We start from the raw sequence: 22,875 nt of genomic DNA, 5'->3' as shown, positions 1-22,875 counted from the left end.
AGAAGGAAAAGAAAAGAGGGAGACTGCAAGGATGCCGAGGTCTTTCCTGGTGAAAAAGAAACCTGGAGCATGCGGAGCATGGCAATGGAAAGAGCCGGAGCAGCTGGAGTGGAAAAAAGACAATACTGCAGGTAAGAACTTTAAGGGTCTTACAATTAATATTCAGATTATAAAAGTATGTTTGTTTAAATATTCCAAGATGTATAACTTGTACAAAGTAATGAATTAGACTTTAACTTTGGTAGAAAGTAATCAGCCTCATCCTCATTTCTCATTTCAGAGAGTGAAAGTTCAAAGCAGCAGGAACCCTGCAGTCCAGACGTCCCACAGAGCGCCCCTGTGCCTCACGCTGTTTCCACTGCCAGAGCAACAGGTGTGAGAGTGCCCGTCCCTTCAGCTGGATCAGGAATACCTGTGGCTAACACCAGACCAGACTGGTCCTCACTGATGCTCCGAGGCTCCTTCTACCACCCCACTGCCCTGGCGTTGATCAACAGAGCTAAGGTAAGCTCAGTACCTGCCCGGTTAAGTGTCTCAGGCCATTCTAGCTGAAGCTTTGTTTGCCATCATTGCTGATCTCACAACGACTACATCAAGAGGACAGAGGTTCATGTTTGATAGATATACCATCAGATAATCCATATGGTCATTTAACTAATGTGTAGTTTAATGAAAACCACATACAAATCAAATATGAGAGAGACATCTGTTTCCGTCTCCCTCTGCACCATCCCAGAATTACTTAATAAACAAATCATCACAGAGAACACTGTTGTTTCATGGCTGCTTATAATCACTTTAAACTGAAGGTAACCATTTTTCCTTGGTGGTAGACCAAACTCACAGACTTTCCAAAAGAGCCTGAACTGGTTCTTTGACCAGAGATACCAGAACAAGAGAAAGATCTTTATGTTACCTAAATATCAATTACAATGATATGTAAAATTACGTTTTGCATACTTTGAGGTTATTCATTGTGTCCACTTACTCCTAAGGCTTGGAGACGACATCTGAAAAGTCACTTACTTCCACCAGTTATTGGAAACCTGACTGCAGATTATGAACTCTACCTGATTGTCTCCCTCTCTCTCTCTGCTGCTTTATTTTGTCAGAATAAAAAGAACTGACCTCCTATTTTATCATCTCTGTGTTTTAGATTGTGATACTTCAAGCAAAGGTTGAAGTCAATCATTTAGTCACGTGTCTACATACTGAAGTTGCCCTGTCATTTAATGTGTCACACTGAAAGCGAGGACATTTTCTGCATGTCCATGATGTTTATTTAATACTATTTAAATTATCTGTACTTACTTGGCCCCGAGGATGGACAGCAAGACAGAGAGACACAAAGAGGACAGAAAAAGAACACATTATGCTGTTGTGAAAGTAATGTACAAAGGTTTGGCGTCAGAACTTTGTCATAGGAAAGCATGTGTATGAACATAACAAAAGAGTGTCATGTGACCTGGGGTAAAAGACTATAAAGGTAAACAGTTCTAATGTCAGGAGGGCCAAGAAGATAGACTTTGTACTAGTCCCTGAATTTTGTGCATTAGACCATGAGACCTGACGCAGATATCTGAATAACTATCTTGAATGACGCTGCAGCCTGCAGTCTGTGTAAGGTGTGACACACTGACTCACATGAACCAGTTCTCTGCAGGTGCATCACTAGATCTGCCTATTATTTTTATATTTTTTAATCCAAACTTTTGGATATCTGAGGGGGCATGTTCCTTCTGTCCCTCATCATGTGCTCTTGGTATTACAAGCATAGACACATTGCTGAGGTCCTTCACAGCATGTTATATTGAAATATATAGAAGGTATGGTTTATATGCAGAAGAATAATAAATTAGCTTGGAGCCATATTAGTGGGGTATTCTGCATGAAAGTATGATTTTGCAGCTCCACTGTTTACAATGACTGGCACTTGTTATATTGTATTAATAAGACTTTATTCAAAGTGTCTTGAGGAGTTGAAGACGACAGAGTTTTTGTTATATTGTCGTATTTAAGCTGATTTGTAAACTAATCTTTTCCTGCAAGGCCCGTCCCCGCTCCTCCCCTGGCTCAGGAGACTTTGTGTGCTCAGTGTGCCACAAAATCTTCCCCCTGCAGCGCATGTTGACCCGACACCTCAAGTGTCACAGTCTGGTGAAGAGACACCCATGCAGATTCTGTGGCAAAGGGTTCAACGACACCTTTGACCTCAAGAGGCACATGAGGACACACACAGGTCAGGGGTGAACAATTCTCTCTCACACTCACATGCTTGTCTGTTTCACTTATTTGTGCTGAGTTGTATACAAAACATGCAATGTAGGGCATCTGTAGGTTGTTGATTTTTATAGTTCTTAATCATTTATACTGCCTTGGAATCAGCTAAGTGTGGGCAGCTTTTAAGTCCAAGAAACATTTCAAGGGACAAGGAAGTGGGTCTACACCAGGACTGTCAAAGTTAATGTAATAGCACAAATTCCTTTTAATGTCACACAACTGAAAGCCACTCATACCTAATCATAAATGCAGGTCACATAAACAAATGTTTGTAACCTCTGTCTGTGTCCCTGTGCTGTAGGTATACGCCCCTACAAGTGTGAGCTGTGTGAGAAAGCCTTCACGCAGCGCTGTTCGCTGGAGTCTCATATGAGGAAGATCCATGGCGTTCACCAACAGTACGCCTACAGGCAGAGACGCTCCAAGATATTCGTATGTGAAGATTGTGGTTTCACCTCCAACCGACCTGATGAGTACTTCCTTCACGTGAGGCAGTGCCATCCCGGGAGCCCTTCCCTCCGCAGGTACTACCGCCGCCAGGCCCACGAGAACAGCAGCTTTGGACCATCAGACCGTAAACACCACCCATACCTGCTGTACCCAACGCCAGCCTACTACATGTAGGGCTCATGTAATGCTGAACTGCTTTATAATGTATTTATAAACCATCCATAGATGACAATAAAGTGAATTAGCTTTAATTAAGTATTCAAATAACACTTTAATGCTATCCCTGTCTGTACCCTCTCAATGTCACTCATCACTTCTTGTTTTGAATCTACACTCCTCTTTCATCCTGTTCAGATTACCTCCAGTGTTTTTCTTTTCTTTCACCATTTTTACTGTTGTAATAAAAACCCAAGGAGAGATTTTCATAATGTCTTCATTGTGTTATTATGTATGTTTTTTTAGATAAACTCAGCTAATAATTCAGCAGCAAACAAACAATTAATGTTAAATCCCCCAGGGCAAACCTGGAACACACGCCCTGGACTCCAGAGAAAGCTGGCAAGGAAACACAGGGCAAATCAATGTTGAAGTACTGATTTTAAAGAACTTTTGAAATGCATAAAGGTCAAAGCAATGAACAAAAGTCATAACAGGTCCTGCAAGCTCTGTAGCACTCTTAGTTCCCAAGTTATACCTAGTGGACGTTGGCTGCATTCAAGAGCATAGGACGGTGGACACCTTCATATCTTCAAAACAGGATGTAGGAGGCTAAATTGAAAACTGATAGTAGTATAGGCTAGAGTGAAGAACTAACACAGTGAGTTAAAGGTCTCCAGCACTTTGTTAACGTGTCCACAGTCCTGTAACTTGGCCACAGGAATAAGTCAATGTACACTTGCCAAAGCTTAAGAAAAATAAGGGTTAGAAGTCTGATACAGCTAATTTCACCACTATTTCAGAGTTTCAGCTCTCTAGTACTGTTAGTTCCCATGTTTATGGACAGCTATCCATGGGCCTTTACTTTTACAGTTTGTGGACACTATTTTCCTGCTTCCTGATGAGTTCCACAGACTGGTGATACTCCCTATATCATCCTTAAAAAAATGCATTATGTGGTGAAGCTCTGGTTTGTAAGTCTGAGACCGCTTCCTCTCAGTCCTGCTCCGATTTGGAGTCAAATTTGAGTATGAGTAAGAGTGAGGATGGGTTGTATGGAAAAAGAAGAAAGACAGGATCTTGTGATCACTTTGGATCATTCAACATTTATTGATCTTTGTATTGGGTCTGGCTATGCATGGACTGAAAGCCATTCCTTATTCGTACACTTGTTTACACACATAGCCACTGGAGTTCAGTCAGCAGACTTACTGTATATTTTCTCCACCTGATGTTTTGTAAAAGAGAGACAAGAATTTTAGTGAGATAGTTCCTCTGATGCCAGGCATACCTAAATAACAGCTTTTCATTGGTACCAGCTACACTGGACTCACTTCTTTCCTCTCATATTAGCTGCCTTTCCTTACCTGCATATGCAAATAAATGTGCATCTCAATTTTGATCACTAAGGCACTTTGTTACACGATGTATTAAAATGATTTAGAAAATTCAACAAAATCAAAGCCGAAGTCAGACAGGAACAAACAGAACGTGTGCCAGTCCATCAGCACGTCTGAGGTTCTGACGAAAATCCTGTTGTTTACTGGAAGTGATGTTTTTACATTTCAAATAAAATTATAATGCAACAGAGAGTGCAAGTGTTACCTTGAGTGTAACACGTCAGTGCAATGCTGCTTTCAATATCAATTCATAAAAACACCACCCTCACCTTTTGTTCCTCTCTGTCTACACGTTTCCCACTCAGGCTCCTGACTGTATTGTACCAGGTTAAATATTTGTATCAAAGACCGAGTGCATGACACTGAAGCTGGGGTTGTGTTGGAAGCTGTGAAGGTATTTGATTATCAGCAGAGTAATAATCTAATAAGAAGTGCACTTTTTACTCAGGACTAAAGCTGTGATTAAGAAAACACATTTCTAACATCCTGAGGAGAAGTTTACAATCAGACACTGGTCACACAATTTAAATGCTTACATCTCGTTAACATTCAGTTCCACTTTTTGCTTCATAAATAATCAAAATAAAGAGATTACAGTGTCTGCCAACATAGAACCAAAGAGTTAGTTAAAACTAAAAATGTAGGGAATAAATCACAGTTTTTTGACTGTTAAATTCAGAGTGTGTGAGTGTTCAAAAAACGCAGCCCTGTTATGATAAAAACCTAAATAGTATACATCTCTGCAGCTCTGCAATACACCTTTAAATTACTTTCCATTACACTTTCAGCTTTAACCAAAATATGACTGCTTCTGTTATTGCACTCTGCCACACTGTATTTATTATGACTTTTATTAATGGAGCCATACTAGAAATATTTAAAAAACTAAAACAGCACAGCAGGAACTACAGCAGAGACTGCAGTAGTGCAACACGATTACAAACCAACCCTAGGTGTAGAGTCACATATTCAGTGTAACCACTACAAGGCAACAAAAGGGTCTAAAGGCTGAAGATAGCATGCACATAGAGTGACTCCTCTGTGTCACTCAAACATCAGTGTCATTGTCACACAGTAGTGCTGTGAACTCAGTGCAATTCTATTGTTTCTTTCAGTTTGGAGAGCAGGGTAGGTACATAAGAGGAGATCCTCAGTAAGTCTTCCAGTGTAGCCTCCAGAAGTCTGTCCTGCCTTTCTCATCCTAAAAACACACACACACTGACACCTTCAGCAGCTCCTGGAGGAGAAGCTTGCAGTCCTGCACTCCTTCATCTTTGAAAGAGTAGGAGGCTGAGGAGTGGGGCAGACTGTGAGCGCAGGGCAGGGCTCAGTCCTTTGTCCTGTCACAGAGTGGAGAAGTCAGCAATTTCAGGAGAGCTCAGTGTAACAGTGCCTGTCCCAGGCCTGGAGCTCCCCACCTTCTGCACACACCAGCAGGTACGACTCACTCATCACCTGTGGCAGGCGTACCTGGAGGAAAACAAACAGGGGATGAAAAAAGCATGAGAAACTGTGAAATATCAGTGCAAAGATATAGTCTATTCTTGTTTAAACACAGCATCAAACATTAGGACAGAAGTGAGGCTGAGGTGGCTGCCTTGTGGTTTAATATGAAGGGAAAACCTGATGTACTGATCCCACAAAACAGATTATCCCCCTGAGGAGAAATAGCTTTGCGCTTTAGTATTGCAGATATCCTGGCACAAGATCTCATCACACCCCTTGTCAATGAGTTGTACTTGAATTAAAATCATCTCTCTCAGCTCTGCAGAGACAGGCATGCGTTTGTTTGTTAAAGTAACCACCTCCAGTTAGAGGGGACCTATATGAGTGGAAACAACTGTATGGGGACCTTCACATTAAGATTATTTTTTTACGTATACACTGCAGCTGTGATGCTTTTGAAGGGGTTGAGCTGGCTGACATCCCCTGTGGGTAAAGCACTTACTGTTGAACATCTTAAGCATGTAGTGAGGGTATTTTAACTTTGGAAGACATGAGAACACACTCTACACAGAATGTTGTTTTTTTCACAGACGATGTGATTCTCTCTCTGTGGTATCATAATGTTGTTTTTGAGTGATGAGTTTGTACCCTGTGGAACAGGAGCAGGTGACGGTGCAGTGGAATCACCAGCGGGTAGTGGCAGCCTGGGGGCGCTCTCTGCCTCTGCAACACATGTAGGTCAGACCAGTGAACAGACACATAGAGACGGGAGGCCGGCTCTGCTTTTTTCATTTCTGCCTTACTTTTACAACAACTGCAAAGCTTCTTAAACAAGAGAGTCAAACATGCATTTTAAAACGTGGCAGAAAAGAAGACAATATGAGTGGATTAAAGATAGGCTTACATCCCATGTTGTGTCCACACAGTGGGCAGGCAGAGCGAGAGATGCTGGGCAGATACTCAGCTCTGGGATCAGAGGAGAGAGGAATGTCAGAGCTATGTTGTGCAGCAGCAATGTTACAGGCGTTCAGCCTTTGGATGCACTGCGATCCAGCCAGACTTTATGTAACTCAAGAGACAGGACAGAACCCAAACAGTTCATTTTTGTGGTGATGAAGGCAATGAGGATGTGAGTGTGGTGATGTGAGGAGAAAAAGGAGATGTGAGAAAGAAGCAGTGGCTGAAGTGAAGAAAGGTAGTTCATCATGACACAAAGACAGTTGTGATCATCCACCTCACGCCTTCCCCCATCAGTCAGCAAGACCCTCAACACTGCCTGTTTGAAAGCTCATCACACTGTGCGCATTCATGGAAACATGTATCTAAGTCCTCGCATACCGAGGCTATTCTTAGAGCGGGTATTTAGCACCGTGTTCTGACCGAGGTCTCCAACATAAGCAGAAGCTGCTGGGTCTCTGCAGCACAGTGTTTATTCAGTGTGGCTCAGATTGTCTGGAACTCGTTCCACCTCACAGCGCTGCAAGTGTGTGTGTGTGTGTGTGTGTGTGCGTGCGCGTGCATGCATGCGTACTTGTGTGCGTGCGTTTGTGCGTGCGTGCATGCGTGCGTGCGCGCGCGTGTGTGTAATAAGGTCATTCTGAAAACAGCCTTACCAGATTGTCTCCAACCAAGTGGGTCAGATATGACACAATGTAAACAAAGCCACGTCTCTAACTTTATATGGCTGTGTGAGGACAGAATTTTTTCATTGGCTGCAGTATAAATACTCTGTAACCGTTAGAGGAGAAACAGTGTTTTGTGTTTTGTTAAGCCACACAAATACAGCGGCCCACGGGGCGAATGCCTTACAACAGCCTGAAAGCTTTTTGTTCGGAGAAACACGCCTCACATTCAGACGCACATTCAAAAGTAAGACTTGGATCTTTGTTGTTGGTCTGTCAGTGAAGCGCTGAATGGCTGAAGCGTGAGTCTGTCGCATGCTCTTCTGCATTCATCTGACAGTGGCAGCTTGTTTGGTCCTCAGCCTCCAAATATTTAGTGAAATGTGATTATAGAGAAAAACTGTGCTTTGTGCAGAGCCCCTGAAGTCCTGCAAAGGGGATCTTTTTTTTGCCTTTATTTGATAGGACAGAGAGCGGGGGAAGACATGCAGGAAATGGTTGCGGCCAGGAATCGAACCAGCAACCCCTGCAACGAGGACTGTAGCCTCTGTATGTGGGGCACTTAGATCGCTAGGCCACCAGCGATCCGCAAAGAGGATCATTTTAACTTGTGTGCATACTTTAATATGTTCTGTGCATGATGTAATTCCTGTGAGAAGTTAATTCTCTTGTGCACACAGAATAAAAGTGATCACCCGATTAGACTTCAGCGGCTCTGTAGGTCTGTTTGAATTCGTAGAAACATCGTCTTTTCTCACATTGTTTCTCCAGTTTTTAATTTTAGTTAGGGGTCGATGTTTAGTTTCATTTTTTTAATTGTTATTAAGGGGAGATAAGTATTTTAAATAAATAGTTATCTAGTTCTGGTATAGCTTAGCAGTAAATTACACACCTGAAAAGCAGGTACATCAGTTTCTCTTAATAAGTATCTTTTGGGCTTTAGCAGCCACGTCCTGTAAAACTTTGACGAAATCTTTGTCGTGTTTGTTTTCATGAATCTTTGTATGTTGGATCTCACCATGTTCTGACGTAAATTTGGACAATAAAAGTGAGGCAAAGAGGAACAGAAGATATGTCGACATATGATATGAAGGATGAAAATGATGATGATGAGGATGATGAAGATGATGGTGACAGTGATGTTGATCTTGCCTGTTTCTTTGTGCACCCTCCAGTCTTTCATCTCCGCCTTCATTCGCTCCATTTCTTTCTCCAGCTCACAACATCTCCTCTCTGCTTCCTCTAACCGTCTGGAGGAGAAAGACAAAGAGATACTATTTCTCGTTTTCGGTTAAATTTTTCTTTATCGGAGTTTAGTAAAGCTTAAAGTTATACAAGTTGCTGATTTGGATACACCAAATCCAAAGTAAAGAACCAACCAAACATATCCTGTTGTTTTAATAATAAGTAACCAGACATACACATCGACCTGTGAAATCTGTGAACCATAATCCAGCCAATGCATACTAAGATGGTTACAGTCAACTTTTACCTCTGCTGATCTTCACTGAATCCTGACATGTGGTCGGTCTGCCCCTCTTCTGTGGTGCTGGTGCTAGTGGATACAGCAGGACCAGGATCCAGAGTAAGCGGGAGTTCCAGCAGCTCAGGTAGCTCATCTGGTATAGTTTCTGTGAGCTGCCACAGCTGGCCCTGATTTCAAACCCACAGGATAACAAGAAAAAGACACAGAACTTCTTGTCATCAAAAACCTGAAAATACAGAGCTGTGTTAATATGCCCAACATCTCCTGATATGTGGATTTCTGTTCAAGTCTGACAGATTTCTGCTCTCTCCTTCTGCTCTTTCATTGCCATGACATCACTGCTGATACTTTCACCCAACCACTCCCAGCCTTCACCAGCAGACTCCAACTAAGACGCTACAGATATTAGGAGAAGGAGGACATAGCCTTGATGCCAAATCACTGCTGCAGTAAACATTGCAAACATTTCAAACATTACAAAAGTGAGTTGTCTGAAACGTGGTCATGAGGTGATGCAAACTAACAGATGGACAAGGTGCAGATGTATCATGTGTGCAGACTTCACGCTCTCTCACCAGATTCTTTGGTGTGTAAAGACTCTCAAAGCCCCTCAGCCTGGTGTGGTCGATCTGCATCATGATGTCCTGACTGCGGTCAACAGCCCCCGTCTGACTGTAAGAGGGAGACAAATTCAACAGCACCCTGTGAGACTGGTATAGGACCAGTCACAGTTACAGTCATTTGATGAATTGTAACCTAGAGCTCACCTGGTCGCAGTGTAGGAGTATCCAACGAAAGCCATGTGTACTCCTATTGGAGCTCTCTCCATGACATCAGACAGCGTCTCCTGCAGAGAATAACAAGAGTGGAGGTAATTTCAGAGTCAAGTTTTAAGTGCATATTACACGAATGTGTAATAAATAATACCATCTCAGTGACACAATCGTCCAGGATGTCAAAGTTAGAGGTGTCAGTTGGATTTGATACTTCAGGGAGGTAGGGTGCAGAAAGTTTATGGAGGGAGCCCCAGTCGAGTCCGGTAAAAAAAGGATGACTCCTAAAGTCAGTGAAGCCTTTCCTCCCTAGACGGACTTCTTTCTCACAGATGAGCCCGGTGATGAAGGAGTGAGCCTTTTCTGAAATCTCAGGGCCAGAGGCAGGGAACTCAAAATGCTCCTGAACAGAAAAACAGAAACAACATGACGTTAACTTTGACATTTGTCAGCAGAAGATATCGTTTTAGCAGATCCTCATACGTCTGAACATAATGTGAATGTTAATTTAAAATGTTAGTGTTTGGTATGCTTGATATGTCCCCTATGTTACAAGCATCTGGTTTCCATCAGTTAATTGAAGACACTGTCACAGTGTGCACCTGAAAGTGAATGATCTTGGCGTATGTTTCAGAGATGGACTCGGCGTAGAAGGGTGTGCTCCCCAGCAGCATCTCATAGGCACAGATACCTAGAGCCCACCAGTCACACTCACGACCGTAACCTCCCCCTCCCTCCACTGCCCTCAAAATCTCTGGAGACAAGTAGTCCGGAGTCCCCACTGCCAAAGAGGAGTGAACCTGCAATGAAATTAGTTAGTTGAAGAAAAACAATCCATGGCCAATATTTTCAGCATTTGTTCTCTCGGGAAACAATGTTGGAGCACAGTTTGTATCTCTAGTGTGACTCAAAGTTGTCTCTCACCATCCCATCCTCAAGGAGCTTGAGACAGGACCCAAAGTCTCCGAGTCTGATGTGCCCCTCCTCTGTCAGCAGGATGTTGTCAGGTTTGATGTCTCTGTGGAAGAAAAGCAGATGAATGGATGACAGTGAGATTTCCCTCATTATTCCACCAATTATTTTCACTAGGTGACAAGAAGGGACTGTAGGCCAGTTTTGCACCTGGACTCTTCTACTACGGAGCTATGCTGTTGTAATCTATGAAGAAAGTGGTTTGGAATCTTCTTGCTGTATTATGACCAGTCTTCCTAAAGAAAGGCATCGTCTGATGCTGTTGCATGTTGTTAAGTATTAATGGAGTCTTCACAGATGTGTGAGCTACCTCCAATTATGAACTTGTGCATTTCCATAACATCATGGATGCTGGCTTTCGAACTGTGCATTGACAACAATCTGGGTGATCCCTGTTCTCTTTAGAGTGGAGGACACACCTTCAAGGTTTCCCCAAGAAATGTCAGATTTTGATTCATCCGACCACAGGACAGTATTCCACTCCACCTCAGTCCATCTTACACAGGCTTGGGTCCAGAGAAGTCTCTGTTTTTTCTGGATCCTGCTTATATATGATTTTCTTTTTGCCTGGTACAGTTCTAACCTGCATTTGTGGCTGCTGCGACTATCTTTGTTCACAGAAAATATTTCTGGGAGCCCATGCAGTGATTTCCACTACAGAGTCATGCCTGTTTTTAATGCATTAATGTCCCGAGGGCCCAAATATCACATTCAACCAGTAATTGTTTTGGACTTGTCTCTTTGATGTATCCTGACCGTTTGAGGCTAGAGCACCATAACAGTATTGACGATCAGTATTGACAATCACCTAACCATAATTGTAAGGTGTAAATCTGATACAGTGACAGCCCACATATATAACACACTACATGAGTACCATTGTTAATAAAGAGGCTAGTGTACCTGTGTACATAGCCCAGTCTGTGGACAGAGTCGATGGCCATGACCATCTCAGCCAGATAGAACTGAGCCATGTCCTCAGGGATCCGGTCTCCAAACTTACTGAGCAGGGATAGCAGGTCCCCTCCGACATAGTAGTCCATCACCAGGTACTGAGGGAGGGGAGTTGGATAGGTGCATATGTGATACATTTTCTTTGTACTTATTGTTTACTAAATCATTAATTATCATGTTGCTATGTACCAGGTAGTTGTCATCCTGAAAGGCATAATGCAGCTCTGTGATCCAGCGTCTGTCACCCCTCAACAAAACCTCCCTCTCCTCCTGGTAACATGCAGCCTGTACAACTCACAGAAATAAAGTTAGTCAAATAAAGCAAGGATGAGAGACTAATAACCAAATACTAACACCACACACATCCAATGTAAATCCAAATGTATTATTTGGACTTTCTCTTTTTCCTCCATCTCAGCCCTGACTTTATGACCCTGCAGAAACCTGGCCTGATTGTTTGTCCTGTGAATGTGAGTACTGGTGTGTGTCAGTGTGTGCACCTCTCCTCGCCTTAGCAAGTCCCACTTGTTCATGATCTTCAGTGCATACACTTGTTGAGTGCTCCGCATCCTAGCTACAGCAACCTGCAACACAGCCAAGACAGATTAACCACTGTTTCAACCAATTTGCTGATTCCATGAAGCTCATAAAATATATAGCAATAATTTGTTATAAAATTGTTCTGGTGTCATATAAAACAATAAGGATTATTTAGATCCAAATACAAATAGATGCTTCAAGAACTCAAATAGACTTTTGTTGTCAATTCAAAGATGGTAAAGATCAAAATGTAGTAAGTTGAGAAAGTCAGATCCAATCAGAACTGATTAACAAAGACATGAAGGAAAAAAAATCCTAAAGATATTGTAAAATCGTAAAGGATGCCAAATGAATAATCCAGTCAATACTGATTGGTATCTGCTGATTTAAAAATCCTCTAAAATTGTATTAGTATTATAGTAGTATTTCAGTATGAAGTCTGAAGTCTTTGAAGGTGCCACATCTGGCTCAGACGGTCTCACCTCACTGAATGACCCGCGGCCGATCACCTTCAGGATGTGAAAGTCTTCTCTTTTAATTCGAGTCCTCTTCACCTGCCTGACCAGCGGCTCGGCTGTGATAGAAGGAAAGAAGAGAGAGAGAGAGAGAGAGAGAGAGAGAGAGAGAGAGAGAGAGAGGCTACATTAACTATTGAAGCACAGAATCACAAAGCAGACTGCAGTTGTATTTGTCTCAAACAGACAGCCCATGGTAGCAGACTTTCTGAGACAGGTAGAGATAGACTAACCTGGCTGCCAAGAGAGGACAGACCGTGTCAGCTCTGTCCACACAAACAGGTGTCACATCAGGGAACATTAATTCTCAGAGATTAAAAATAAAATGCTAATAAAGATGTGGATTCTCTCTCTGAATAAACTGGGAGAAATCAGATATTACAACACTTACTTTGTATATCCTCTGATATTATATCAAATTATAGTTTTGTGGTTAATAATGTTGAAGAACATATATTTTTGTATAGTATAGTATGTGTCATGTTGTTTGACAAGAGCTAGATGATAACAATGAGGGGGTGCTGCAGGGCTATTGGATAGATATGACCAGGTGATAAAAACATATTTGATACAGACATCAATTCTTTGATCTATTAGTTGTCATCTCCATCCATCTCTCTGATCTTCATTTTATTCATGTTATTCAAATTTTTGGACCCTCCTTTAAACTGCATTTTCCTGTAAAGGGAGTTTCTCCTCAACTGAGTGATCGTCTAGATTTGAGGGACATTGTTCAGCTAAAAATAGCATCTACCATTCATGAATGAAGGAAGGTTTTCCATTCCTTAATTTTGATGTTTAGTTCTCTCCTGCTCACACTGAGAGGAATGTAAGAAATGCAGAATCACACTCTGATCTAGTTTTAGATTAAAGAGAGAAACATCACTGTCTACTCAGAGCTGGAGGTTTCCTGACATCATAAGATCCTCGCTGCAGATATAAACGGCAGCTCTGGGTCAGTAGACTGAGCCGGTCATGTGACCTGAGCTGCATCACAGTCTGACAGAGAAACAGACTGATGAATCACATTTATTCCAGTGTCGTAAAAATCACTGATTCTTGTAAAATGACTGTACTTGACTTTAAAAGTCTTGTACGTGATGGCTGTTTTTCTGTCAGTGTGATAAAATAATGACAGGAGTGGTCCTCTGTTTAGCTCATTAAAATGAAAACCAAAGAGGTCGAAGAACTGCAACCATTGAGAGAAAAGTTCTGATACAATAGGTTATTACAGAAATGTCTACCACTTACGTTTAAACCCGTCTTTGGCTCTCTTACTGGATAATACTCACAACATTTGAGATGAGAAATAAAGAAAGAAGACTTGAGCAGAAAGGGAGATGGAATGTTTTGCATCACTGAGATAAAATTGAAGAAAAAATATGTGTAATGTCTTTTATTTATGTTTAATGTCATATGTCTTCCAGAAGATCCTGGTATGTTAAAGGTATATTTTATCTTATTTAAAACAGGTTTATAATTGGTTCTCATGAATGTAAGTGAATAACAGATAATAGATGACTGTCATCAGGGCTCTGTTTGATGATGCCTGCCAGAATACTGACTGGGAATGTCAGCAATGTGCTGCAGTGGGCGTTATTTTTTACGGCTAAACATATTTAGCATAGCATATCAAGCCCCTGAAAAAGTGCAGTAGCTGTCCAGGATTATCAGAGTACATCAACCCTAATGATCATCATCAAGGGGAACACACACATTCAGAAACAATGCAACATGCAGAAGTCCAAAACAAATGCAACAATGAAACTATTCAGCTAATGAAAAACATGACACAAATAACAGCAGACATGATGTTTAACAGTTCATGATTGCATCCGTGTGCGTGTGACAGCAGAGCACAAAAAGACAGAGCACAGAGAGAGTGAGCACACACAGAGAGAGGGAGGCTTTACACGAACAAAAAATCCATAAAATAATCATATCTGTCACATGACGATATTCCATTGAGACAAACAGTGCTGAGAAACAATCATGTCTATTTCTCTCAGTTTCAATTCCAAACCTTTCAAATTGCTCTGTACACTAACTCATGGTCAGTTTCTACCTTTTATAGAGACAATGATGGTTGCCAAGAAACCAAGAAGCATATGCCTGGCCCGAAAATGTATCAATCTACTCGTGGCAGTCATTACGACTGCCTGTGGCCAAAGTAGGTAAACATGATCTTGTTGCCTTTTTATTTCCCAGCAGCACTGTAATCTTTAATTCAACAAAGTTACATGACGCAAAAATGTGAAAGCAGTCAAAATTACCCTAATGGCTATTCTAGTGTTAACTGTGCTAATAAAAGCCCTCCTTGCATTCTTATATGTTAATTGATCTTTTCTTTGTCTCCATCCATGTCTTCTTCCTCCATCTCCATCCAAGTCCAGCATGGTCTTAGCAGATGACTGTTAAACATGAGTCTGGTTCTGCTTGAGGTTTCTGTCTGTTAAAAGGAGTGTTTCTTCTCTTTTGTTGCCAATGCTACAAATTGTTTCATCTAAACGCTTGCTCATAGTGGCCCCACGTTAGGTCTCTGTAAATGTGTGTTCCAAAAAACAAGTGGCTAAAGGTTTTTGCTGGACCTTCATTTTAACCCTAGAACACTATCGCCGGGTGATTTTCACCCGCGCAAACACATTTACATGATTTTAATTATGTTGGGTAGCTTCAGCATTGTCTTTGATGTATTTGAAGGCATGGGTGTTTCCCTATTTCAAAACCTGTTTTTTCCTACGGGCATGTGTTCGGGTGATTTTCACCCGGCAATAGTGATAGAGGGTCAGTAGGTTTTGGGTGGATTTTACCCGGTGTTAGTGTTAATGTATAAAATCTACTTCCCCTGCCACAAATCCTGCTGTCCCTGCCACTCCTGATGCTGTCCCTGCCACGCCTCATGTTGGTCATAGGGTGAGAAAAGGCCGCCCTGAGAATGATGGCATGGCCTTTAACCCACTTGAAAAATGCCATTTTGTTTCTCTCTCCTGTAGCTGTTTTTGTGTCCGGGAGACTGTGCCTTCACCAGGGAAGTCTCTTATGTTCCAGGAATGGGTGGACTGAACACCAAGTTTCCAGTTAAACATTTATTTTTTTTAGGATTTTGTTTTTCTCGAATTCCAAATTTTTCGATAATTTTTATAGGGTCCCCCATGACACATTTTTTTTTCATTTTTTTAGACATGGCACAGTTTAAAATGAAAGAACACTCCTCTAATTTGTCATTTATTGTCATATTTTGATATTTTTTGAGTACTTTTTATTGGGAATAATATATCTGGTAAAAAACACCAGGCATTAGTGATGGTGTTACTAATTTTAGCGATAGTGTTCTAGGGTTAAGAACAAGTCACTGTGTTTGCAGTAGTAGGTAATTTAATCACACTCCATAACAATAATACATAGGTGGTAGTAATGCAACTAACTGGTTTGTTGCTGTCATTAAATGACACATTCCAAACATTTGAGTTGTAGGTGTCATTAAAAGAGTGTGGTTGGTCCTGATGCTAGACTTAGACCTACATAGAACTGCACTGCTGTACATAATACATCTGATGGACTCTGAGACCTGAAGTCAGTTTTAACCAAGAAATCTGCTCCATCACTGTTGAAGGACAGCCAACTCTGAAACTTGATATTCATTCATAGACACATGCTGGTGATAAATTTGGAACGTCCTGTAACTGGTGACACATGACAGCAACCCCCCAGCACCGCACACACACACACACACACACACACACACACACACACACACACACACACACACACACATACACACACAGACACACACACACACACACACACACACACACACACACACACACACACACACACTCACACACACACACACACACACACACACATGTCAATACAATAGATGAACATTGTATGAGTCACATGCATGGAGGGACTTTGTCCATTACAGAGACAGAGGGAGGTGAGGAGTGGGGTGAAAGTTAAGGGATGATGTCATGTGATCAGCCAGTAATAGTCTCAACATGCAGCATTCATGAAACATTCAGTGAAATCATCTTCTATATTTTATGAAAGTGCTCTGTGAAAGATAGGAGCTAATTAGGGACAAAAGACAGCAGCAGAAAGAAATGTGAGCAGTGAAGGTGCTCTTGTTCCCACAACTTTCCTACAAAGTATGGACGAGACATGGTGGCCTGTCTCTCCCGACTTTGTTGCTTTTTAAACACAAAACCTTCAGGATCAACTCACAGGTCTGAACTTCTCCTAACATCCTGTACCCTGAGCTTTGAGGCTCACTTTAGAGCTGAGGTGCTTTAATGGATCAGTAATCCATGGAAAATGATGACCTTGCCTGTCGGTCAGTCTTCAAATAGAATTCCACAAAGTATCAGAAGAGTATGAACTATTATTATGATTATTATGTATTTATTGTACATAACTTCCTATGATTTCTCTAAAAGTGTTTGTACTTCAGCCATGGTGTATGGCTGCAACAGTTTAATACACACCCTGAATATAAAGCATGTCATTTATCTTTCACTGTATTTATATTTATGACTGACTGTTCAGGATATAAACAGTGGGCCCTTTCAAAGGTGTTACATTTGTTTTTAAACCCCAGTCAACTTTAGGAAAATGAATTGGACTGCTGAGAGATGCTACAGAATTAAATCTCTCAGGATTTCAAATAATTTTTTTTAAAATAGGGCTGAAAAAACCCAAACATGTTTTATTAATTTTACCTTTTTTAAGTAATGTTTTTGAAAAGCAAATCATGTTGTCAACAAAAACAAAAATCACAAAATTTGAGGAATTCCTTCCTCTTTTGAAAACTTGAATCAGAAATTAAGTGGTCTACATCTGCATCCACACATCTAGAGAAGATTCTAAAAACATTTTTTTTTTGTCTGCATTCAAAAAAAAATACTTAAAACCATTGTCGTGTGGACAGAGAAATATTTCTTAGTCCACGCAACAACGGTTTAAAATGCCTGCAAGCCAGGTCAGTAGGTGGCAAGAATGTGTAATCAGTCACGTCACGTCAAACACCACAGAAGAACATTGTGTGTAGCGGTAATTGATAACAGTGTTCCTCAATCTGTGTCAGAGTGGCAAATTAAACACTACGAAGTGTGATTTATTAATTCCCCCTCACACAATGGAATAATGATGAAGAACGTCTAAAACTTTTGTTTTAGCTGTCTACACAAAAATGATTAAACAGATTTCAAAAACCTCCACCTTTTGAAAACCTCTGTTCAGTGATAACTCCTTTACGTGAGGACGTGAGGCCAAAACACTGTGAAAAAAATTGGTATTTAAAAATATCCACAAACCTGTGGTTATGGTACTTTTTTCAGCTTCATGTATCCTAGCCTATGAGGGCTCCACACCAGCTACATCTAGATAAATAATAAGCCACTGAGATTTTTTAGAATGTGGTGAATTCCACCTTAAAGCCAGCTTTATGCTGTTGGGCCAGCTAGTAACTTATGATATGGAAGTAAAGATATCTTTAACAGATAATTACAAAACAATCAACGGGATTATCCCTGTTTAAAAGACAAAGTTATTAAAAGCAAATGCTGAAAATGTTGCTTGAAAGTTTCTTACCATTAATTTCAGGCCAGGTTACAATTTGAAAACAAAATATTGCTGTGCCACAATCTGTCAGTGTGTTGATGTCCACTCAACATGTGTAATGCATTGAGACTGGTGATGGAATCATTTAAGTGAGGACTGGAAAGCTATAATCGTCTAAATGTAGAGGAACATGGAAAAGATGCAGCTGCATCAGTACAATGGATGATGGTTAAACAGACAAAGATTCAAAGTGCAGATCATGTTCTTTTAACAGCTGAGTTGTTTAAGTGATCCAAGGATCTTTGTGCAGACGATAAAGAAATCAATGAACTACATTGTCATACATTTTATCACACAAAGCGCGAGGAAACACATGTTGTGTTTGCTACCACGCCAGTCACATGTTAAAAGTCCCCCCCTCTGGTTCCAGACATTCAGGACATCAGTATGCATACTTCAGCCAAAAACAAACAAACAGGGAGATCACTACAGAAAATGAGTTTAATGATCATGTAGTGCGGTAGCGTCTACACATCTATATTTTAGGGCAAAGAAGTTGGGCTCAACGGTCTTCTAGTATCTGAAGTCAAACTGCTAAGGATCAGTTGATGACACAAGTAAAAGCACTGATGAGTTCACATAACAGGACACAAATGCAGGTGATCTCGAAATAAACTAACATGACCAACCACTTTAAATCAACCAACACCAGCTTAGTCTGCTAATTAGTCCATCACACAAATCTGGCTCTCTTGTACCCTGGCTTCAACCTGGGATAACTCTCTACCTACCACCTGGTTGGGATGTTCAGAGTCATGGCTTAAAAAGTAAAGTGCCGTCATTTCCATTGATTCATGTCATCAGCTGATGTGTATGAGTATTTTTGGATCCATATACCGTCACATTTTTTCATCACACAGAACATAGATGTAAATAGTAAACACATCAAATCATTGAGCCTGTCAATGCATGCAGACTACTTATATTTAATTCATTTCATTAGTCATGAATAAAATACATCTTCCTCTCTTTTTTTCTGTTGGCTTCAGGTAAGATTAACCCTTTAAGTTCCAAGAGATGATCTGTACAGTAAAATAATGATAAGGGCACATCATATATGATGCCTATACTGCTGAAATCTTGTGTATCAAGTTGTACTGTGTGCAGCTGTCACATTAGAAATAAACATGTGATTCAATCCATAAATGAGTTTACAAAGTAACGCGAAAACTTTTTGCAGGATAATTTTCTTCCTGTAGCAGTGTGGATTTTCAATGTAATAACTTCCATAAATCCTAATCTTTTCTCCTAATGTCAGTCAGACTGAAGCAGACAGTCAGTGCAGGTAAGAGTTGAAAGTTGATAACCAGCTCTATGGTACCTGATACCTCATCATCTTTAAACCAGACCTTTTCACTTGCTGAATGCTACTGGCTGTTCACAAGTTCAGTCTTTAATAGCTGAACAAAGTGGTCACAGATATTTGTCTTATTTGACTTTTGTTAATTATGAGGATAAGAAAGATCTTTACAGCTCAGACACAGGCTGCTGGCTCCGTCACTAAGGTTGGCTGTTTTTAATCTGAGGCCAAACAAAAAGGGTTACCAAGCAACATGTCCAGTCACTGTGGGTGTGTAAATATTTCCATGGATGATACAGGTGTAACGAGTTTAATGTGTGAGTCAAGCAGAAGTAGAATACACACAAGGGGGAAACACTCACCCCATTGTAGGAAGCCAGAGACATACTTCTCCCTCATGAAGGGTGAGGAGTAGAATTCCTGGTAGACACCCACCAGCAGGTCCAACAGGGTCTGGAGCCCAACGGGTCCCAGAGTCCAGGGGCCCTGGGCCAGGTCAGGTGCACAGAGGCCAGGGCCCGTAGACATGGCGACGGGTGTTGGAGGATTTGTTTGGTTTAGATTATCGGTGAAACCCTGGCTTCCATGGTTTACTTCATATGTTCAACCAGCTGATCTTCCTCCCCCTTAGGGTTCTCAGTTTCTATGGTCGGTCTGCTGAGGATCACATTTACAGTAACAGCCCACCCACCCGCACATACACACACACCCACACACACTCTGGAAGCTTTTTCTGGCTCACCACTAACCCCTCCTGACCTGCCTTTTCTTTCTGGCCCCACTCTCTGTCGATTTCACTTCAGGAGTTATGTTTCATCAGTCCATGTTCCCTCTTCTTCTTCCTTTTTCCTTTTTTTGTCTCTGTGTTTTCGTCTCTGTGTCTCTGCCCTCCTTGTTCTGCCGCTCTGTCTCTGCCACTGTCTTTATTCTTCTCTCCACACGAGTGTGCAGCATCGGTTAAGCCTGCTGTTTCTCCAGCTCTGACTCCAGACCTTTTTTGGTGTTTGAGTCTCCCTCTCTCCTTCTCACCACTCCCTCTATTTAAAGTACTCCAAACTTTCAACAACACTGAAACCTAATAAAGAGGCATGTATTACATGCTCTGAAACAACTCCCTCTGTCACCTGATGTTTTTATTACCTGCCCTTGTTTGTTTTTCTTCCTCTTTTCTTTCCTTTTTGACGGAGCAAACAGGAACCACTGACCTGAATCCCAGAGAGCTGCTGCTGTTACACTCTGTCGTGTTTTGAAGAGCACAAATCTCTTATCCTGTCAACTGTCCAAGAATCTTTTTTACCTTTTTGTCTCCCTCTTCTCACCCCTCTATCACCCTTCCATTCCTTCTCATGTCATGTTTTCCTCTGTCCCTCTCCTTTTTCTTCAGGATGCAGCAGAGATGGTTTGCTCTTGTCCAGCTCACTGGTTTTGAAGTTTGTTCACTCTGTTTGTCTGTTGACCGTTTTCTCTTCCTCTGCAGTCTGTAGCCCTCTGTCTGCACACTTTTTCTCTCCCTGCTCTCTTCTCCTGCTTCCTTCCTTTTCACTCCTTATAAATACACCACAGCTGTCCCACAGCACAGCCCTCAGCTTTATCACCCCATCTTCACAGCTGTGTTAAACACTTTTCATAAAGCTTCTTGTGTTCATCAAACTTTAAATGCAGAGAGAGAGTTTTTGTTCTGGTAGTCACAGATCACATGAGAGTGATGGAGTCAGATGAGATGAAAAAACAGGAACAACTGGACAGAACAAAAACATCATGAATCAGGACTGAGGCCTGAGGCCTGAATGTGGAACATTTTTGCCTTCATCAAATTATTTTGATTTCCCTTTGCAACCCACACTTCAAATGTTTTAGATGTTTGTCATTGTTTGGTGTCTTTTTCCAACACAACCTTTCTGACCAGACAATTATCTTTACACTTTGATGTACTTTATCAACACACAGGACTCACAACATAATCCTATTTACATGATTGTTAAATACTTGTTTCTGATTGGTCAAATCCTCATAACAATGGAACAACAGAGAGACAACCTGATAACACCACATTTGTTATCAATATATATATATATATATATATATATATATATATATATATATATATATATATATATATATATATTATGATTAAGAAGTTCTGTTTATGAATAAGTGGTGTGCGAAAGTGAGGGATGTATAGTGAGTGACAGTAAGGGAGGAAGTGACGTCTGTGCATGTTGTTGTTGGGTGTTCTTGTGGTGTCTGGACTCCTGAATCCAAGCCGGACTCCTGTATGCTTCTTACTGCCTGCTGCTGACAAGTTAAAGTGTTCGGGGCCCGGAGGTTAGCCCCGAAGTTAGCAATTACTTTGGCAGTGGAGCAGTACAATAAGTCTCCACTGTGCTTCCTGATTATGGAATGGATGCTGTAGCAAGAAAGGTTATCACTGTTATCAGAGCAGCATCCTAACAGTCTGTTATCAGGAAACAGCAGACTGTTGCCTTTAAATGTGTCTATGTAATGACCAATCATGATCCAGCACTTAACAAAGCAGTGTAATAATAATAATTTCTAGGCATTGCATGTCCTTTCAGTGCTCAGTTATGATACAACATCTGCTTTTATGTAATCCATTAAGACAGATTGTGGCATTTGTTTGTGCTTCAGTACCAGAGTTGTATTTATAACTGCTGCAGAGGTATATCCATTATGAAGGCAGTTTCTGCGTTCACCAGATGCGACACATGACAGTCATGTGTATGAGCTTCACTCTCTAACGTTAGCAGGCTGCTGATGAGGTTAGCAAAACTTATGATCAATATCAGTGATGAGACAACAATTTTCCTCTGAAGAACTGAGCCAACTTCAAAGTGACCGCTTCAGACATGGAGTGAGAGCTTGATTTTTCATCCAGGGTTTAAAGACTACCCGGCAAGTCTATCAGACAACACACATGGAGAGAGTGTGAGCAGTGTAACATACTCCAAATACCAGGGCAGGGGCAGCGTGTTGCCTTCAACATACATGGCTTTAATGGGATCAACACAGAGACTTTTTAACCTGACCTCAAGCTGCCTTAGATCACATTTCATTTTTCTCTTTTTACATTCCCTGCACACTCTCAATATATCCTGATATGTCTGCAGTATAAAACATAGAATATATACAACAATTTGAAGACTGTAAAAAGATAAAGGTGGGGAAGAAGAAGAAGAAAGGTTAAAGTAACATGCAGTCTGTTTTTAAGACAGTTAGCATGTGGAGAACCTCACACACAAGTTACAAACATGTTACACACATGATGATTCACTTCAGCTGCTCTGTCTTCTGATGCATCTAATGGTGAGTTCTACTGTTGTCCAGGCGCCCCCTGCTGG

The 22,875-nt window shown here is 41.2% G+C and overlaps 2 protein-coding genes across 3 annotated transcripts; one reads left to right on the top strand and one right to left on the bottom strand.

Moving 5' to 3' along the window:
* The first annotated feature begins 31 nt into the window (after positions 1–31).
* On the top strand, positions 32–3,089 carry zgc:171929 (uncharacterized protein LOC100124596 homolog). The gene is made up of 4 exons (XM_034684351.1): positions 32–131; positions 281–504; positions 2,050–2,239; positions 2,582–3,089. Exons 1-4 carry the CDS (start codon positions 32–34, stop codon positions 2,902–2,904), a joined length of 837 nt encoding a protein of 278 aa, XP_034540242.1. The 3' UTR covers positions 2,905–3,089.
* Positions 3,090–3,972: 883 nt separating this feature from the next.
* LOC117812273 (myotonin-protein kinase) lies at positions 3,973–20,983 on the bottom strand. 2 transcript variants are annotated; one of them, XM_034682943.1, is made up of 15 exons: positions 19,879–20,983; positions 12,562–12,653; positions 12,040–12,123; positions 11,729–11,824; positions 11,489–11,637; positions 10,538–10,631; positions 10,216–10,413; positions 9,768–10,016; positions 9,608–9,687; positions 9,416–9,512; positions 8,847–9,007; positions 8,507–8,604; positions 6,637–6,698; positions 6,381–6,455; positions 3,973–5,756 (listed from the first exon to the last, which is right to left on the bottom strand). In XM_034682943.1, exons 1-15 carry the CDS (start codon positions 20,042–20,044, stop codon positions 5,655–5,657), a joined length of 1,803 nt encoding a protein of 600 aa, XP_034538834.1. In that variant the 5' UTR covers positions 20,045–20,983; the 3' UTR covers positions 3,973–5,654. The 2 variants fall into 2 exon arrangements, with proteins under 2 accessions (XP_034538834.1, XP_034538835.1); XM_034682944.1 differs by lacking the exon at positions 6,637–6,698.
* Between the last annotated feature and the right edge of the window lie 1,892 nt (positions 20,984–22,875).

Source organism: Notolabrus celidotus, chromosome 5, assembly GCF_009762535.1.
Source record: "Notolabrus celidotus isolate fNotCel1 chromosome 5, fNotCel1.pri, whole genome shotgun sequence".
Taxonomy (NCBI): domain Eukaryota; kingdom Metazoa; phylum Chordata; class Actinopteri; order Labriformes; family Labridae; genus Notolabrus; species Notolabrus celidotus.
This window is presented reverse-complemented; position numbering and strand designations above follow the sequence as displayed.